Source organism: Choloepus didactylus, chromosome 7 (assembly GCF_015220235.1).
Source record: "Choloepus didactylus isolate mChoDid1 chromosome 7, mChoDid1.pri, whole genome shotgun sequence".
Taxonomy (NCBI): Eukaryota; Metazoa; Chordata; class Mammalia; order Pilosa; family Megalonychidae; genus Choloepus; species Choloepus didactylus.
In genome coordinates, this window is record NC_051313.1 from 1608348 (window position 1) to 1626971 (window position 18624).

Genomic DNA, 18624 nt, shown 5'->3' on the forward strand with positions numbered 1-18624 from the left:
AATGCTGGCTACAAGCATGACTGATTTTAAATTTTTAATTAGATTTATCTTAGAAAATGAATATGGACACAAATAATAGTGTAGGCAAAATGTCTGAACATGAAATTACTGTTTGTAGTAGACTACCAGTTAGAAACATGCTTACCAGCATGTAACAGAAAACTAAACTAATAAACCCACAGCAAAAACTGTTCCTCTGTGAACAAGCAGGCTGGAGACAGGCAGATTCTGAGTGAGTTCAGCTGTTTAACGAGGTTGTACCTTAACAGGCTTCATCTCCCACTTCAAGGTTTGCCTGCACGTTCAAGGCAAGACGAAGTAGAGGGGGAGGGAGGGGTCCCAGCGACATCTGTGCTCTTCCGTCAGAAGAAGCAAGAGCCTTTCCGGGAGCCCTCGGGGACTTCACCTGAGCAGGTGCCGTTGGCTGCCTCCCGACCCGACCACAGGGAGGCGAGACTTTCACTTGGAGCTGGGACACGCACGGGCTTCCCAGCAACCAGAGGGTCTCTAGTGAGGAGGGGTAAGACAACACTGTCCATCCTATATCCTAAACAGCCCAACAAGAACCTCATAGTAGAGAAATTAGACAAGTCTCATAGCACCGAGTATAAGAAAATCACAGCAACCAAGATGAAAGAAAGATCAAGGCCAATACTTTCTAGTACTGATCACAAAATCTGTTGAGTTTCAGAGTACCAACATAAAAAAACCTCTTGCTAATTTTCCCTGACATGGATTATTGCCCTTATGACAAAAATTCTCAATAATTATATTTGTGTACTTTAATTCATTGTAATAATATCCTAGGATGTCTAATTTTTCATTTCCCTTTGCTAATTATTAATGAAAATTCTTATTGGTAACAATCTTGAGAAAGGGGAGATAAGTATAAATATAAAAAGACTGGCTACACATTTATTTACCCAGAATAAGTGGAAAATGGTATCTTAAATGGGAGTTTTTTGTTAGCCATCAACACTGGAAGATTATGTAATATTAATTACATATGCAATATAGATCACTTGCCATTGTATATAACATTGATTAAGATGATGACAATGGCAAAGAAGAAGGGATCCATTTATTGAGCTTTTTCTAGCCATGAGGCACTGTGATACATCACTTTGGGGCTTCATAACCTCGCAGTTCACATCCCTAATCTATATAAAGACTTGTTATTAAGAAGGCATGTCTGTGTTTCTGTGGAGCTTCTGGTTCACTCTAAATGTTCAGAAGAACAATAATAATAACTGTACCCTTGGTAAAAATGATAATAACAAGAACAATTATATTTATATTGCAATGACTCAGAAGTTACTGGAGTTAGAGTACATGGCTCCAGTGCTGGTGAAGAAGAATTATTTCTCCTCTCTTTGACCGAAGTTCTGCTGTATAATTACTGAAACATTGTCTATTGGCTTTAACTTCATAAGAAGCTCAAACTCTACAAGTGATCTGCATAGTTGTTCATCAGGATCCAGCAGAAGTGTGTCCCTCAAAGGAAGTGTCCCTGGTGACCCTCTGCCACCCACTCGAAGGCAACACGCGCTACTGTTTCTGCAAAGAACCTGCTGCTGTTGGGAGTATCTCTCTCATCTGTTTACTTGACTAGGGTCATTCTCTAGAATGCAATTGTGAGGTTTATGACATCAGAGAGCTGCACATCTGCACACCCCTGCGTGAAACAGATGCTCCAGAAATACTCCCCAGGTCAAGAACTACATAGCCACTCGACATGTCAAGGCTAAATACTTGATATAAGATTTCTGTTTTCCTTTGTACATTTCACTTAACTTTTCAGCATTTTTTATTTATAGAAAAACATTTTCTCTTCAAGAAAGAATAGAGATTAAAGGGCAAATTCAAGTAGAAAATTTAATGTCTTAAATTGCCAATGTGACTCAAAATCTTTTCTTTGGTATTTATGGCTCTTTTATGAACAAAAACTGGCATATAATGGTATGTATTTTATCGTTTAAAGGAGGCTTGTGCCATCATGCTGGTTTGAATCTGTTATGTACCCCATAAAAGACTGTTCTTTTAATCCACTCTTGTGGAGGCAGATCTATTGTGGGTGGGACCTTTTGATTAGGTTGTTTCCATGGAATGTGACCCACCCAATTGTGTGTGAGACCTTTTGATTAGATTAATTTCATGGAGGTGTGACCCCACCCATTCAAGGTGGGTCCTAGTTAGTTTCCTGGAGTCCTTAAGAGAGCTGGGGGAGGGGAGGAGAGAGAAAGAAAGAGAGAGAGAGAGAGAGAGAGAGAGAGAGAGGGAGGGAGAGAGAGAGAGAGTGAGCAGAGCCAGTGCAGACCCAGATGCTTGGAGATGCAGACAGAAGGATGTTTGGAGATGCTAAGCTAAGAGAGAAGTTAAGACATGTAATCCAGAGTTTGCCCCCAGGAGAAGTAAGCAAGGACCCACAGGAGCTGAAACAGAAGCCCAGAGACATTTTGGAGAAAGCCACTGAAACCTGAAGCTAAACCTGGGGGAGAAGGTTCAGTGGAGCCAGCCATGTGTCTTCCCATGTGATGGAGGAGCCCCAGATGCCATCAGTCTTTCTTCAGATACGGCATCTACCTCTTGATACCTTAATTTGGGCATTTTCATAGCCTTAGAACTATAAATCTGTAAACTATAAACCCCCATTGTAAAAGCCAGTCCATTTCTGGTATATTGCATTTTGGCAGCTTTAGCAAACCTAAACGGCCATGTTGTCATGATAGCTGTCTCCTGTTACAGGTAATAGCGATCTTCTTGCTTCTTACAAGCATAAATCAGAAGACTCGGCTATAACATATGCATGATTACTTAAAACCCCTGCTATCATTGCTTTCATTATACCTTAGAAATGTAATGTCTTAATAAAGTTTCAGCCCCAAATGATGCCCAGTGGGGTGGACCACAGAACACTACGAGGTGTGAGCTAAAGCACAGGCATCCCCATCTGGGTGGGACATTAATCCATTTCATGAGATGGTCAATATTTATTCAACGATCACCCAGTGAGAACTCAGGCCTAAGCATTTTCCTTGAATTAGGCCATTCTCACATAAGCCACATGAAATAAGTTATATTATTAACACCACCATTAAGATAAGAAAAATAGTTAGAGATGGGTTAAGTTACACAGCTAAGTGTAAAGTGGGTGTCCAAGGGTCCACCCCCGACTCCCAAATCGCCACTCCCCCGGTGTCGGCTGGCAGGACTAGCTATAAAAGCTGCTGAAAACACTTATTCTCTAAGCAACTAAATTTGAAATTAGCAACTACAGTGAAAAGAAAATTGGAGACAAATTATGACATTAGTTCTAAATACCTGAAACCTGAAAGTATGGATATATTAGACCGTTCCCATATCTAAGAAAAAGAGAATTATTAGAAATCTTAGAGACCTGGGTGTGGCAATAAATGACCTAAAAGATAATTTAGAATGTTCAGCAACATCATACAGCTCAGAAACATGGTACTTTTTTAAAATTTTGTTTTCAAAGGAGCAAAAATCAATCAGGTTAGAATATGCTAAAGTGGAGTGAGAGAGATGGGTGGATTTCTGACCACAAGCAAGACTGCTAGCTATCCTCAATTTCCTCTTCTTTCTGTGAAACAGAAGGCTGTATTTCCCAGCCTCTCTCCGAGTTGGACGTGGTCCACAGGACATGAACAGAAGAGGTGTGGGGTGGTGTGTGCACTGACTTCTGAAGCCCACTGTGTGCTCCTCCTGGCTCCCCACCTGTCAGCTGGCTCAATATGGGAGGGCACTGGGGGTGGCAGAGCTACAGGGTTCCGAAATGCTCCTCACTAGGGGCTGCAGCTGACCAGGAATACCCAGGCCATATTCCACAGGAGCAAAAAGAAACTTCAATCATGTCTAGGCCATTGCGTGTTTTCCAGTTTGTTTATTATTGCAACTAGAGTCACCTAACATGACATTTCTTAGAGGCATGGTGGAGACAGTGCAGAATGGATATCATGCTGGAGGAAAACTGGAGGTCTGTGCTATGCCAAAGCCAAAGTTGGGTAACACTGGGCCCTGGGGCAGAGAAAAGGTGCCCCTGTGTATGGGGTCTACGCTATGCCACAGCTGACCACTGAGTGAGACTGGACAATGTGACAATGAAAAGGTGCCCCAGCACTGAGGGTCTACACTACACCACAGCTGACCACTAAGACCAGACAATGTGACAATGAAGAAGGTCCCGGCACCCAGGGTCTACGCCACACCAGGGCTGACCATTGAGTAAAACTGGACAACGTGACAATGAAAAGGTGCCCTAGTACCTAGGGTCTATGCTACACCACAGCTGACCACTGAGCAAGACAGGACAATGCATCAGTGAAGAAGGCCCCAGCACCCAGGGTGTACGCTGCACCACAGCTGACCACTGAGCAAGACAGGACAATGCATCAGTGAAGAAGGCCCCAGCACCCAGGGTGTACGCTGCACCACAGCTGACCACTGAGCAAGACAGGACAATGCATCAGTGAAGAAGGCCCCAGCACCCAGGGTGTACGCTGCACCACAGCTGACCACTGAGCAAGACTGGATAATGTGACAACAGAGAAGGTCTGGCACCCAGGGTCTACGCTGCACCAGGGCTGGCCATTGAGTAAGATGGGACAATGTGATAATGAAGAAGGTCCCAGCACTCACCTAGTGAACCTGGATCTCAAAACAAAGGGTGGACACGCTAGTGTGCAGTATCTGCTATCAGGGAAGCATTTCAAATAGGAGATGAGCTCAGGCAGGAATCTCTCATTTTCCAAAATAAATGTAAAAGAAAAGAGGAATTTCTAGGATCAAAGAATTGACTGTTTCTTGATCATTAATATTTTGAGATGAGAATAAAAAAAGTCTTTGAGCTATGAAGGCAGAGTAAAACATCTTAGTTAAACCAATTGATCATCTTGTGTCAAAGATTTCTTACGAGTGTGGCCTTTGCATCTCACATATCTTCCAACTAGCACCCATGGGGCCATTTAGCAAAGAAACAACTTAGATTTGTTAACTAGACCTAAGAAAGAATTTGGGGCTATGGAACTGACTGGCAGTGAGGAGACAGCAGTCTACTGGACTGTCTTAAGGACTTGTACTGCCAAAGAAATGGCGAGCCTGGTGTAAAAGGCCTTTCCTGGTTGAGCCTTGTGTCTAGTCTATGGCTGGCTGCCGTTACTGGAAGGCTCTGGCTGACATTCTCTGCAGATGTTGCCACAGAGAATAGCAGACACTGGAGAACCTTCCAGAGGACAGACCAGAATCACCCAGGACAGAGGGTTTGGAGTTCCACCAAGTCGAAGAGCATCTGCTCCGAGCCTGGACAGATGTCCTCCTGGGGCTGCCTTGGATGTCCAGGGTCCCTGACAGGCCTACGGCGGCCCTCCTGCACTTTCCTTTTGTGCAGAGGGGTTTCTCCTGCAGTTGTTCTGTCCCTTTCAACACTACATCGGAGATGGGGGGGGAGGGCTGTGTGCATGTGTGTGAGGGATGTGTGTGGGTTCATGTACTAGGTGTGTGTGTGTGTGCATGTGTGAGGAGTGTGCACGCATGCATATGAGTGTGTGTGTATTGAGGTGTGGGGAGTGAGTGGGGGTGAGTGTGTGAATGTGACTTTGCATGTGAAGTGTACACGTTTGTGTGAGTGAGAGTATGAATGTGTGAGCATGCACTGTGTGTCAGTGGGCAGGTGTGAGTGTGTTTGTATGGGAGTGTGAGCGAGTGTGCCTGTGCAGCACCTGGAGATCCTGGGTTTCGATGCAGTGGCCAGACGGGGATTTTGGAGGGTGCCTCGTGGCTGAGAGCATCTTGCACATGTGAGAAGCAGCCTGTGGGGTTCCCTGGTGCTCAGGAGAGGGGACGCGGAAGGAGCCAGCCCAGCCCACACCATCGCCTCTTCCAGCACTGGTGCTCTGTTTCCCAGTTCGCCCCCAGTCACGTGTGGCCCTGGGACCGAGCTGTGGTCAGTGGAGAGTGGGCAACAGAGTCTGTCCCCCACGTGCTGCCCCCGCACTGACGTCCCTTCCACTGGCTGGAACCTCCGGCCAGGCAGGGATGTCGGGGTGCAGAGGGAAGGAGAGGGGCCTCCGGTGCCAGCGCCTGAGGAGGAAGCACACACCCTCGGGGCCCCTGTGGGCTCCGGCAGCTCCCCTTACTTTCTTCGGAAATAACACTGAAGGGAAACCTGAAAGATCACTTTCTCAGTGTCGGCAGAGGATGTTATCACACGGTGTACAAACACAGATAAATCCTACTGCCTTCCACATCTTAAAACCAGACTTTTAATGATGTTTTAAAAAATGTTTGTGCCATTTTATTTTAATGAAAGCTGTGATAAATACGCTACTTCCAGAAAATTAATAAAACAGAGGCTCTTTATAGCAAATTTTCAGTGATATCTCAAAATTAACTATAAAATATTAGCATCTAATATAAAATCCAATGTAAATCACATAAAGGCCACGCTATCTTCTTTTCCACACAATTTTGGATTATAATGCAGTGACCTTTTGACTGCACAGGGCCCTTCCGACTGCACAGGGCCCTTCCACCATCTAAGTCATAAATAAAACCACAAGAGCGGATTGAAGGAAAGTGGGTTGTAACCATAGCACCCAACATCTACTTAGACCTACTTCCGCGGGAGCAGGAAGTTCAAACAGCTGCTGTCTCTTCACTACGCCGATGGAGCACTTCAGCAGACGCAGCGCATTACAGCACATTCCCTCGTTTAAGACCCAGCGGAGCCTTGGCCCCGGGCTGATGCTCCCGAGCAGGGCGGAGCACGCCCCGGCCTCCCGCTGGGTCCTGCCAGGAGCCCCCAGGGGCCGCCTAGGAGGGCCCCGGGCTTTAAAGGGCCGGTCGCTCGCCTCGCCCACCAGCTCGGAGGTGCCTGAGCCGTCTGAGTCCACGGCCCAAGCTCCGAACCATGTCCGCTATCTCGAGACCACCACCGACTGTGAGTTCGGTGAAGGGGTGCCATCACCTTTGCTTCCATGTAGAAAGAAACTCAGGTTTAGCCATTTTCACATTTTCCCAGTAACGTTGGGAATGTGTTGTGTCCACTATGGAAACAAACAAACAAACATTGCTTAAGGCATCAGGACAAGAAAACCGTCTTTAATATGGAATTAACAATACAATGACTAGTGACCATTTTCTCTACCAAACCACCAGATGTGTTTCTGTAAAACTAAAAAACTATCATTAAGATGTTCTCATACAAATTGTCATAATGCCTCAGGAAAGAAGATGGGATGAAAATCAACCAGATGGAGCAGGTCCTGGAGGGCAAAGGCCGTGTTTCAGCCACGTGAGGAGGGGCGGGCCGACAGGTAAAATCTACGTCAGGAAGAACAAGGTCAGTGCCTCCAAGTTAGGACTGCAGCATCTCGAAAATTCCTTCTGGCCCTCATCCTGACCAGAGTGAGCCGTACGTTGTTGGTGGTGTATGTCTAACCCTAACCCTAGCCCTAGCCCTAGCCCTAACCCTAACCCCAACCCTAACCCGGGCCGTCTTGGGTGGTGCAGAAGGCAGTGGGGTGGTAGCCTGGAGACCTCCGGGGACAACTCATAGGTCAAAATTGGAAATATGGCAACCGATGAGGGATCTGCAATGTGATGCTAAGTGATGGGCACACAAATCAGAGCATTTTCACCATGAAGACGTGGGTTTTCTACAGCGGGATTATCACAGATCTCCTGTGTCTATGCAGTCACGGTGTGATGTACAGCAACGTGTGCTGTCAGTATCACGGTGACAACACACAACTGGGCCTGAAGTCTCGAGCCCAGTGGTTATTTCCTAAGATGTAGCAAAGGAGCTGGAGGCCCACCGTGAGCAAGAGTTAGGGGTAGACTTTGTTGGATTTGGTGTTCAGCATCCAACTATGTACACAAGGATTTGGCTTTGGCTTTGGAGGGTACATTTAAGCTCATAGCACTTTCCAGAGAAGTATCTGTCAACAGCAGACGCCTGTTCTATTACAACACTGCACCCAAGACAGGACTCACACGAGCTTGGCACCCACCTCGCCCCAACACGCAGACCATTCACAGGACCCAAAGTTAGGGGTGACCTTGAACCAGCACATCTGGGTATTTCCAAGCAAGAACCGGATTTCCAGCCTGCACTGTTTTCCAGCAGGTTAGGAAACAACCGAAGCTGTGAGTCACCCTCGGGGACCAGGCGGATGGGACTTACAGTCGGACAGGGACTGCATGGAGTAGTGCACTTCGGACGAGGGTCTTGAACCGTGAAGGGACAACTTGAATTTTTCCTTCTCCTTTTCCTTTTCTCCGTCTTTACTCTTCTTCTTCCCGACGTCTTTTACATCTGCTTTCTCTGACATGTTAAAAAATTACAATAAATCTTTTACTCACAAAACCCCAGACTATGTTACTTATTCAGTCAACATATTGCAAAAAAGGCAAAAAGAATAGTATTATTTAGATGTAAACACTGTAGCCCCAAGTTTCCCAAAACACTACTCCCTCCCCTGAGAAACAGCACAATAAAGCAATGTTGAAATGGACGTGTGTTGTGAAAGACATGCAACATGTTTTTTATTATCCACTCTACATGAATTTATGACTCATGGAGATAATCATTTGAATATAATTTCTCCATAAATATTATAATGCCAAGCTAATTTTCTCATTCTAAACAAAAAACGAAGCAGCAAAGCATGTCTTGGGGTTGAGTCCTCATTACGGAGCTTCTCAGGCCTTAGCGAGGCCTCTATGAAGGAGGCACAGAGTCCGCCCCAGAGCACCTGCTGCCGGGGCCAGCGGCCAGCGGGCACCCAGGACCCGTGCAGCTCATGGCCAAACCCTTGGACCTGGGAATGTCCCCACCGTGTGAATTCCCAGTCATAGACGGACAGAGATGGACCGACAGACGGTAGACAGTAGATAGATTCAGCTGTGTAGAAGATCTACCTTTACGAAACAGGTCTTCCCTCTGCTTAAAACATTTTCCCCAAGAGTTTTTATTCCCGAATAAATCCTTTCTACTTCTGAAACAGAAACTGCGTATTCCTGCTGTTGAATTCTCTGCATCATCTCCTAACTTTGCATCACCATTAGTCAGATTAACTTTTCTTTTTAATTCGCATAAGTAAAAACTCTGGCATTAAAAATGTGTAAACCTGTGTCAAATCTTAAAAAAAAAATCAGTGGATTTAACATCTATGTTAGATATGAAAGTGAAGATAGTGCTAATTGCAAACACAGGATGAGACAGTTAACTGGGAAACATAAGCATAAAAAGTAGTTTATTATCAGAATTTTGTTTTGTTGTCTTCTACAAATATTTGACTGAATAAAACTAAATTTTGGGTAGTGGTATGTGATTTCGTATTTTGAATTGGTACTTTGAAAGCCTTAAACTGCTACTCAGAATTCAAAATTTAAAATAACGTTACATATAATAAAAGTTATAAATAGAAAACTGTGTCCTGCTTCACGCAGGTGCTTGGCTGCCACACGACAGTGGTGACCAGTGTTCTCACACTCGACCAGCTGTGTCATCCGTCACTTCCTCCCACCCGCGTGCCACCCCGCTCTGAGCAGACGTGGAGCTGGTTCTCTGGTGACCCCCTCACTCTGCACACCTCTGCCACGCCCATATTAAATCCCACAAGAGCCTCAACTTCCAGCCCGCCTCACTCTCAGCTCACAGCTGGTAAACCAGAGGAAAGATCCTTTTGTCAGAAACCCTTGACTCCTCTCTAACCACCGCCCGCTGCCTGTGCCCCCCATTCTCCCCTGCACCCCACCCCAGCCCCGTTGGAAAGGACCCAGGTCCATGGGAAGCTCCCCCACTGCTCATCTCAGCTGGATGCCCTGATCTCCCGCATCAGATGAAGCCCAGAGCCTCCAGGCATCCCACGTCCCTGCAGGTCCCTCTCTCAGCTCTCCTCTCCTTTCCAGCCAGCTTCTCAGATTTGTTCACGCATCCTGTCACTAGCCACCCACTTCTCAACCTTCTCCGGTGAGCCCTCTACCCCTGGCACTCACTGGTGGCTCCAGTCACAGCAACCCACCGGGAAGGCTGAGTGCTCCACGCATGGCAGCTCTCAGCAGCGCCTGACACAGACAGGCTCCCACACTCGCGACCTCAGCCAGCAGCTCTGCTGGCTCCTCCGGCCTCCCGGCCACACCTCAGCCTCCTCAGGTGTGCAGCCTCTTCAAGGCTCAGCTTCTCACTCTAGGGTCTCCTTGGGTTTCACTTAGTACGCATGTGTCAGTGACTCCCCAACACGGATCACCAGACTAGAACTCTTGACAGGAAACATCCACCTGAATATCTTAAGGGCACTTAGATCCACTGTGTTCAAAGCCATTTTGTGATCACTCCTGACGAAGCCTTTCTCTTTTAGTACCCCAATCTCTGTGAAGGTGCCACCATCAGCCCAGCTCTGCAAGTCAGAATTCTAAGAATCATCTCTGACAAGCCCTGCCATTTTACTTCCTAAACCTCTCTCAAATCATTCACGCATCCACCTCTCCACTGTGCCACCCGCTGCCCTGCCCCAAGCCACCACTGTCTCTAATGCAGCCGATGGAACGGTCTCCAAACTGCTGTTGGAAAATGCGAATCAGACCACGATGCTACTCTCTGGCTGCTGATGACTCCTGGTAAAGATCAATATTCTGAACGGGACCAAGAAGATCCCACAGGAGCTCGCTCCTGCCCGCTTTAACCCTCATTTCCTCTCCCCCAGCTGAACACATCCTCTCAGCCCTGCAACACCACATGTCCCTCCTTCTGCCTCATTGTCTCTACACCTGCTATTTCCTCTGCCCCCCACCCCCCACCCTCAGGCAGCTCCCCCTCATCTCTGCAAACTCAGCTCAGACCTCCTCAGGGAATCCCTCCCTCATGCCCCAAATCGACGCCCGGAGCCTCCTGTGTAGGCATGTAGTTATACATTTGTATTTCCCTAATTAGTTAGAAAATTCATTAGTGTCAGCTCCTCCCACTAGACTGTAAGCTCCAGGAAGTAAGTTGCACATCTGTTTTGTTCACCAAATTATGCCCAGTTCCCAGAACCCTGTTGGCCCTCTATTTGGAAACACGCAATATCCGTATTTGCAAGCATGGGTGGATGGGAGGATGGATGGATGGATGGACAGATGGATGGATGGAAGGATGGATAGGTGAGTGGATGGATGGATGGATGGATGGATGGATAGGTGAGTGGATGGATGGATGGATGGATAGGTGAGTGGATGGATGGATGGATGGATGGATAGGTGAGTGGATGGATGGATAGGTGAGTGGATGGATGGATGGATAGATGAGTGATGGATGGATTGATGGATAGATGGACGGATAGGTGAGTAGACGGATGGATGATGGATAGATGGATGGATAGGTGAGTGGATGGATGGATGGATGGATGGATAGGTGAGTGGATGGATGGATGGATAGATAGGTGAGTGGATGGATGGATGGATGGATGGATGGATGGATAGGTGAGTGGATGGATGGATGGATGGATGGATGGATGGATGGATAGGTGAGTGGATGGATGATGGATGGATGAATGGATGGATAGGTGAGTGGATGGATGGAGGGACAGATGGATGGGAGGATGGATGGATGGATATTAATTTGTGAGACATGAGGAAGGGCTTCTGGGATCATATTAATTTGGAAACACTTGGTAAAATGAACTTAATCAGCCTTCCTGTGCTAGTGCAGTTGGCCATCCTGGGATGCCCCACAGCAGATGGGTAGCACTCAGAGACATGGCCTTGGCATGTTTTTGAGGAGCATCTAACGTCATAAATTCTGTGCAGTGTACTGAGGGAAATGCTGGTAGACAAGATCTTGGTAGGAAGTAATTCTTAGAAAATACTGGTGTTTTATAAAACAAATATTCGAAAGATTGTGATAGATGTTATCGAGGCTGTGAGGCATCTGAGGGTCCCCTAATTCTGCCTTACTATGCAAGGATTAATGTTCATAAGCATAGCTATTTGAAATATTTTGGAGGCTGTACAAAATACATAATTAATCAATGTATTTCCCACTTTAAAAAGAGAACTGATCTTATACTTTGTAAAACAACTTGAAATTATTTTCTCTTCAGATTTGAACTTCCACCTTACAGTCAATTATTGGCAAACTATAATCTAATCTTTGTCCAGTTCATAGTCCCTGAAACAAAAACAAAATAAAAAAGGATGACCTTTCTCTTTGCCCATTCTACTCTACATATAACATAAGAAAGAAGTGATTGATGGAAAGTGGAAACTCAACGTCTCTTCCAATATCAATACTATATTAATTCAGTATCATCAAGCAGAGAATTGCTTTTCATTTTTAAATAAAGCAACATATGGAACAATTATTAACATACAGTAAACACCTTCAAAAACTCTAAAACCCTAAGAAAGAAGCATCCCAAATACATGTCTGCTTTTATAACACTTAGGAAATGATAATGACAAAAAAGAAGCATTAAATTCAAAAAATGATTGCAAAATATCTACACACAATATCCATATTGAGTAACATTTTGATATAAAAGCTCTTACCCTTTGAAACTTTGTCACTTTTCTTGGGTCCTTTGAGTGCTGTGAGTGAAATTTCAGATTTGAAGTCTTTTGCTTCTTTTCCATCTTTCACTTCTTTTCCATCTTTCACTTCTTTTCCGCCTTTCACTTCTTTCCCAGCTTCTTTTATTTTGTTATCTATCACCATTATTTTGCTTTCAGAGCTGGGCACGTCTGACAGCTTAAATTCAGGCAATATTTCTTTCAAGAGCTCCCAAACTTTGTCCACATAACCTGGGCTTAGATGAAAGACACCAACATTAATTTGAAGCATCAATAAATGAGACTTCTCACTCCACATCAGGAAATTACTGACAGAAAAATCAGCCTGATATTTCACAAAATGGATTTCAACAGTTACTTCAGTTTTCAGTTAAAAAAACATATTAGGGGTATGGAAAAGGGAGTTAAGGCTTAAAATGTACAGAGTTTCTATTTGGGATGATTTAAAAATTTTGGTAATGGATGGAGGTGATGGCAGTACAGCACTGTGAACATAATTAACAGTGCTGCATTATATATTTTAATGTAGTCAGAACAGGGAATTTTAGGTTGTATATGTCACTAGAATAAAAACTTTTTTAAAAATCCATGGAATGGCACAACACAAACAGTGAACTGTAAATTAAACCACGGACTATAGTTAACAGTACAGTTTCATCAGTTGTAGCAAAGGCGCCCCACCGATGCAGGGTGCTCCCAGGGTGGTGTATGGACTCGGTATTTCATGCCTGGGTGTTCTGTAAACCCACAAGCTCTCTAGTAAAGAAGAAACACATTACACATTCATCATTTCCATGAGCTTTTATCGTGTGCCTCCTGCGGGCTGGGCTTTGCTGATCCAAGGGGCCGGAAGCCTGCTTTGGTCTCGAGGTGGTCCCGGCCGGGAGGAGACGGGTGGCTCACAGCGGAAGGGGCAGGCGTGGGCCCCAGAGGCCACCGAGGCTGGCGCCCGTCCACGTGGCCTCCGTGGGGCTGCCGCAGGGCTCGCTCCTGCTTTCCTCTCTGTCAGCACAGGAATTGCTCGCAGACGCCTTTGGACACTGCCTTCCTCTGCCCACCGCTGAGGACGTGGGCTCTCCTCCCCGGACCCTTGGCATTTGCACTTTACACACTCAGTCCTCAGGGGAAGCACCACTGCACCTCGAGCTCTTCTGTGTTCAGCTTTAAGCCCCACGTCCTCAGCTCCAGCTCACACCTCTCCCCAGATGTCCAAACACCGACCGACATCTGCCAGGAAAGACAGACAGAAAGGCAGACAGACAGACAGACAGGCAAACACAGAAAGACAGAAGGACAAACAGGCAGATGATAGAAGGACAGAGACAGGCAGACAGAAAGACAGAACAAAAAAACAAAAGCATCCTGCAACACCACCCATGTCAGAAACCTAAGAATGACCGATGTCCTCTCTGTGGGCCCCTCATTCGATCTCTGGCCCTGCCTCCCCCGCTGCAGTCATCCACCTCCTCCCCACTCCCATCGTCCTTCCTCTGCAGAAGCCCCGGTGAACCCCGACCCAGGACTGCGTGTGCCGTCTCCGTGTGGTCTTCCAAAGGCACACATCCATCAGCTCATCCCCCGCCTGACGTCCCTCGAGGACCCCGTCACCACACGGATGCTGTGTGAACTCCCTGATGTGGCCCCTGCTCACCGCTGCACCTTCAGACCCTCCCCTTGGAAGCCGGCACCCCACCCCCCGTCGTGCAGCACCTGCTCTCTCACGGTCCCGCGCCTTCCCCACATCAGTCAATTGCATTAACTTCCATTAATCCTTTGAGGCTCGGTTCAAGCATTACTTTCCGGAATAGTTAGGCCAGGTGATCCTGCTTGCAGTTCCCAAGAATCTTTCACACACTTTAGTGCAGCCCCCACGGCACTTTCTGCACTACTCACCCCCAAGCACTTACTGAGACACTGAATTTTTTGTCACTGTTCTCAGCACTGGGGCACAGCACTGAGCAGTAAAAAGGGGATCCCTGCTCCCATGGGCCTCCACTGTACTGGACGGAGACAACCACGAGAGAGAGGCAGACAGCCAGAAAGATACACAGAGACAGACTAGTGAGAATTCTCAAGATGAAAATGGAAATGGATGGTAGGATATGGGATGACTTGGGGAAGGAATAGTTTAGGTCGGACGGTGACAGGAAAGCTTGGTGAGACCTGGGGGGTGTACAGCCCCAGCCCCCTACATGAGGGTGGCCAGTGAGTGGGTTCCAGGGGGAATGAGGGGAGAGGAGTGTGCGAGGGTCTCATGGCGCAGAAGCCTGAAGACCCAAGGGAGGACCTCAGCCCCCAGTCAATTAATTTCTGGATATTTGAAGTTTGAAATACACTGATGACATCCAGATGACTACATCCTTTAGGCAGTTGTGCATATTTTATGGCGTTCAGGAAAAGTCAATCAGGCCAGAGATACAAATTTGAAAGTCATTGGCGAATAAATTATTTACAGTCATGGACAGGCGCTCTGTTGCACACCAGCATTTAGGGATCGTGGTGGCTGAGGAACCAGCACCGAAGGCCAAGGAAGAGCAGCTAAGGAGACAGGAGGAGACGCGGGAGAGCACGGCTGTGGGAGCAAGTCAACCACGTGTCTGGAATGGAGACGATCGTCCCAGAAGGTCCGATGCTACGATCCCAAGTAAAACCACTGGATTTGGCCAGGTGAGGGTCTTTGCCGACTGCAGACCCTTTGCTGGCTGGAGAGAACAGGAGTGAGGAGAGTGTACAGGCCACTCCTTCATTACGATTTTCTCAGGGGGAAAAAGGCAAGATGAACTTGTGGCTAGAAAATCAGCATTGCTTGAGGGCATGGGCTGCCTTTGTTCCTGGGTTCCCAGTACCGAGCAAACAGAAGGCATACAGCATATTTTATCTTTGCACTTAACCCCACAACAGCTCTGACACTTAGGTAAGACAACCTCAATTTTGTAATTAAGAGAGACACCCACTCCTGAGAGTGCCCGGAGCCTTCTCCCGGGTCTGTCTCCAAGGCCCCTCGCCTCCCTTCCCACCCGTCAGAGCAGTCAGCACGGAAGGCGCAGATCCCGGCCACTTCGCCTGACACGTTCGCTGACTCACATCACCTTCAGAGCAGCCAACTGGGGCAGGCCTTATATCCCCATTTTACAGGTGGAAAAAGTGGGGTCCAGGAAGTTAGTTCGCTTGCAAAGTGCACATAGCTTAACATCAGGACATGTCAGAATTGAAGTCTAGCTCTAGAACTCTGACTTAAAAGTTCAAGCCTTTTCCTTTACATGATTCTTGTAGACATTTCATAAGCAACTATAAATTTGTGCAGACTGAACATCTAAAATCCTTAAAAAGTTTCATTATTGTTAAAATGGTTCCGTTATAATTTTGAAAATATACGAAAACTATTTTCAATTGTTTGTGCACTCTGGGAAGAGTTTTCTGGCTGTGAACGATTCTGCCCTGGGTTTCTTTGCCACCCTCGACTGACTCCTGATGGCAGGGCCCTCCGGTGTCCCTCCTGGCCGCCCACGGGGAAGTGAAGTCAGAACTCCACGTTCCTTCAGCACTGAAGTTAAAAGTTTAGGCAAATCCACCCTAAGTCTCATTCTCTCTCTACTTTTCACCATTAACAGTGTCCACATGTCAGGAAACCTTGTCTTAGATATTGAAAAACATTTTCCTTTTTGATATCTAAAAGGTGTACCCGGGCCTTTCCTGAGACATCTCCACAAGACTAGCTCTCTTTCCTTTGCTGAGAGCGTCTGCCCTTTAATACTTTCCCTGCAAATATTTTTATTTGAACCAAACCACAGCAAGGTCAATCCTGCTGAGAAGATGTTGTAGACGATGGACTCCAGCTCCTGGGGCCAGTCTCGCCTGGGGAGCTACAGCTTCTCGATGGTGCAGGTCACGTGTCGACTTGGCCAGGTTTTGGTGCCCAGGTGTTAGGTCAAGCAAGCCCTGGCCTGACTGCTAATGTGAAGATAATTGGTGGATTAAATCTTCAGTAAGTTGATTGCATCTTTGGCCGATGACGTCTACAATCAACAAAGGAGATTGCCTTCAGCAATGAAAGACATCTCATCCAACCCATGGATGCCTCAAAGGAGAAGTGAGGATTTCAGCAGTCAAGAGAGAATTTCCATCTCCACTTCAGCTAGCCAGCCTCTCCTGGGGAATTCATCGAACGCTTCATCAGAGTTCCCAGCTTAAGACCTGCTCTGTGGAATTCGGACTTGCCAATAACCACAGTTGCATGAGCCAATCATATATATATATATATATATGTATGTATCTTCTGTCAGTTCTGTTTCCTTGAAGAACACTGACTGATACAACATTTCAACATCAACCAAAGAGCAGAGCAGATCCAAGTCGATGACAACTGCAGCTTAGGGCATCTTACAAGAGTCAGGATCTGCACTGACGATATGTTTAGATCTATTACTGTGATTATTTTCTATGCACCTTAACTTAATTTCCAAGTGTCAATGAAGATGAATATTTGTAGTACAACCAAGCTCTGTGTTTACAACCTTGCTGTATTGAAAAAAGCCATTCATAAATTTTTTAAATAGGTATAACATTAAATGGTGTCTCTTTTCCATTCCATTCTTTCCCTTCCAAGAGCTATTTCTGGGCACAGTAAGCAATCTCTAAACATACATGCATGTGAACACTGGAGCCAGAAAGACTTAGATCCAAATCTCATCACACAGACAACATGTGTAGCTTTGGGGAAGCCAACTCTAAGCCCCAGTTTCCTCCTTTACACCTTGCTGATGGGACCACATGGATGATGAGCTCATCCTTTTTACTGATATATCAGGTACTTCAATATATTATTTCTAAATTATTCCCTAGTACACGTGGCTATTTAAAATTATTCCCTGATATGTGTGGCTAATTAAAAGCTGATTATATTTCTGTATTGGAATTGTAAAGGGAAACTGTATATATTTTACCATATTAAGTAACTGTGTTGTTTTAATATTTGTAAATTGGATATTTAGGGGTTAATTTCACCATATATAAGGAATCAGGATTTACTCTGAAATTCTCAAGGAAATTTATGCAATACTATAAAATGTTATTCTACAAAACACTATGTAAAACGTGATCTTTCTTGACATTTTCTTAAAGACTCCGAATAGACCAGCTCAGGGATCTTAGTGGGAGACGGAAAGAACCAGAAGTGTGCTGCAGGGCAGCGGAACCTACTGAAGAGCGATGACCTCGGGCAGCCAGCCCGTGAGGGCGTGGATCACCGTGAACTCCCCCAGCTCCCGCCTCTGGGCCATGTGGACGCTGGAGGAGAAAACACAGGGCGACACGTCACCAAAACGCAAGCACAGAAGATGCACTGGGAAGGGGGGCCGGCAAACAGCGGCCCAGGGAGAAATGGGGGGAAACCGCGGTTATCGTTACAGCGACAAGAGAGGAGCACCCCAGGAGCCCCGGACTTGTTTTGTGAAAACCTTTCAATGGAGCCAATGATAAAATTTCATGTATATTTACCAGGCATGTTGGTAGGGTTTATTTTTAAAAGATCTAAAACTAATGCCAGTGCCATGGATATAAAGCATACTCACGTGTGTTATATATTATAAAATTCATAGGCACAAACGATACGTGATCAACCTATCTATGCGTGATGTACAGGCCACGCGTGGTTCTTTTGAAAAGAGTCGCTCTGACTTCTGGAGGGATTCTGAGCTGCCTTTGCAGCTGTGACCGAAGACGGTGACATGGCGGCTGGAGACAGCCGTCCCAACTTCTTAAGGAGATCTCGGCCGATGGCAGCAAAACCAGAAACATCTGCTCCATCTTAGATGAAAGAATGGGTTCTGCCTGCATGGCAAGAACTCAGACGAGGCCATGACCAACTGGTGACCCTCTTCTCATCTTAGTCCTTCATTCTGTCTTCTTTGGAAGGTTGGCCAATCTGTGTCAACCCACCTCACCGCCATATCCCCAGCTCCCCAAGCCTCGGCAGAAATCTCTGCCCCCTCAGGTTTATCTCCCATCACTTATTAACTGGCACTGCCATGTTGTTTATGGAGTGTGAGTTTTTCTGTG

At 46.3% G+C, this 18624-nt stretch overlaps 1 protein-coding gene across 6 annotated transcripts in view; it reads right to left on the reverse strand.

Moving 5' to 3' along the window:
• Positions 1-18624, reverse strand: part of ADGB (androglobin) — a 211555-nt gene that overhangs the window by 123063 nt on the left and 69868 nt on the right. For all 6 annotated transcript variants that reach the window (XM_037842491.1, XM_037842492.1, XM_037842490.1 and 3 more), the window contains exons 7-9: positions 17767-17853; positions 12547-12803; positions 8201-8341 (exon numbers count right to left, since the gene is read on the reverse strand). In XM_037842491.1, the coding sequence (XP_037698419.1) occupies positions 8201-8341; positions 12547-12803; positions 17767-17853 (485 nt within the window). The remainder of the gene's footprint in view (positions 1-8200; positions 8342-12546; positions 12804-17766; positions 17854-18624) is intronic.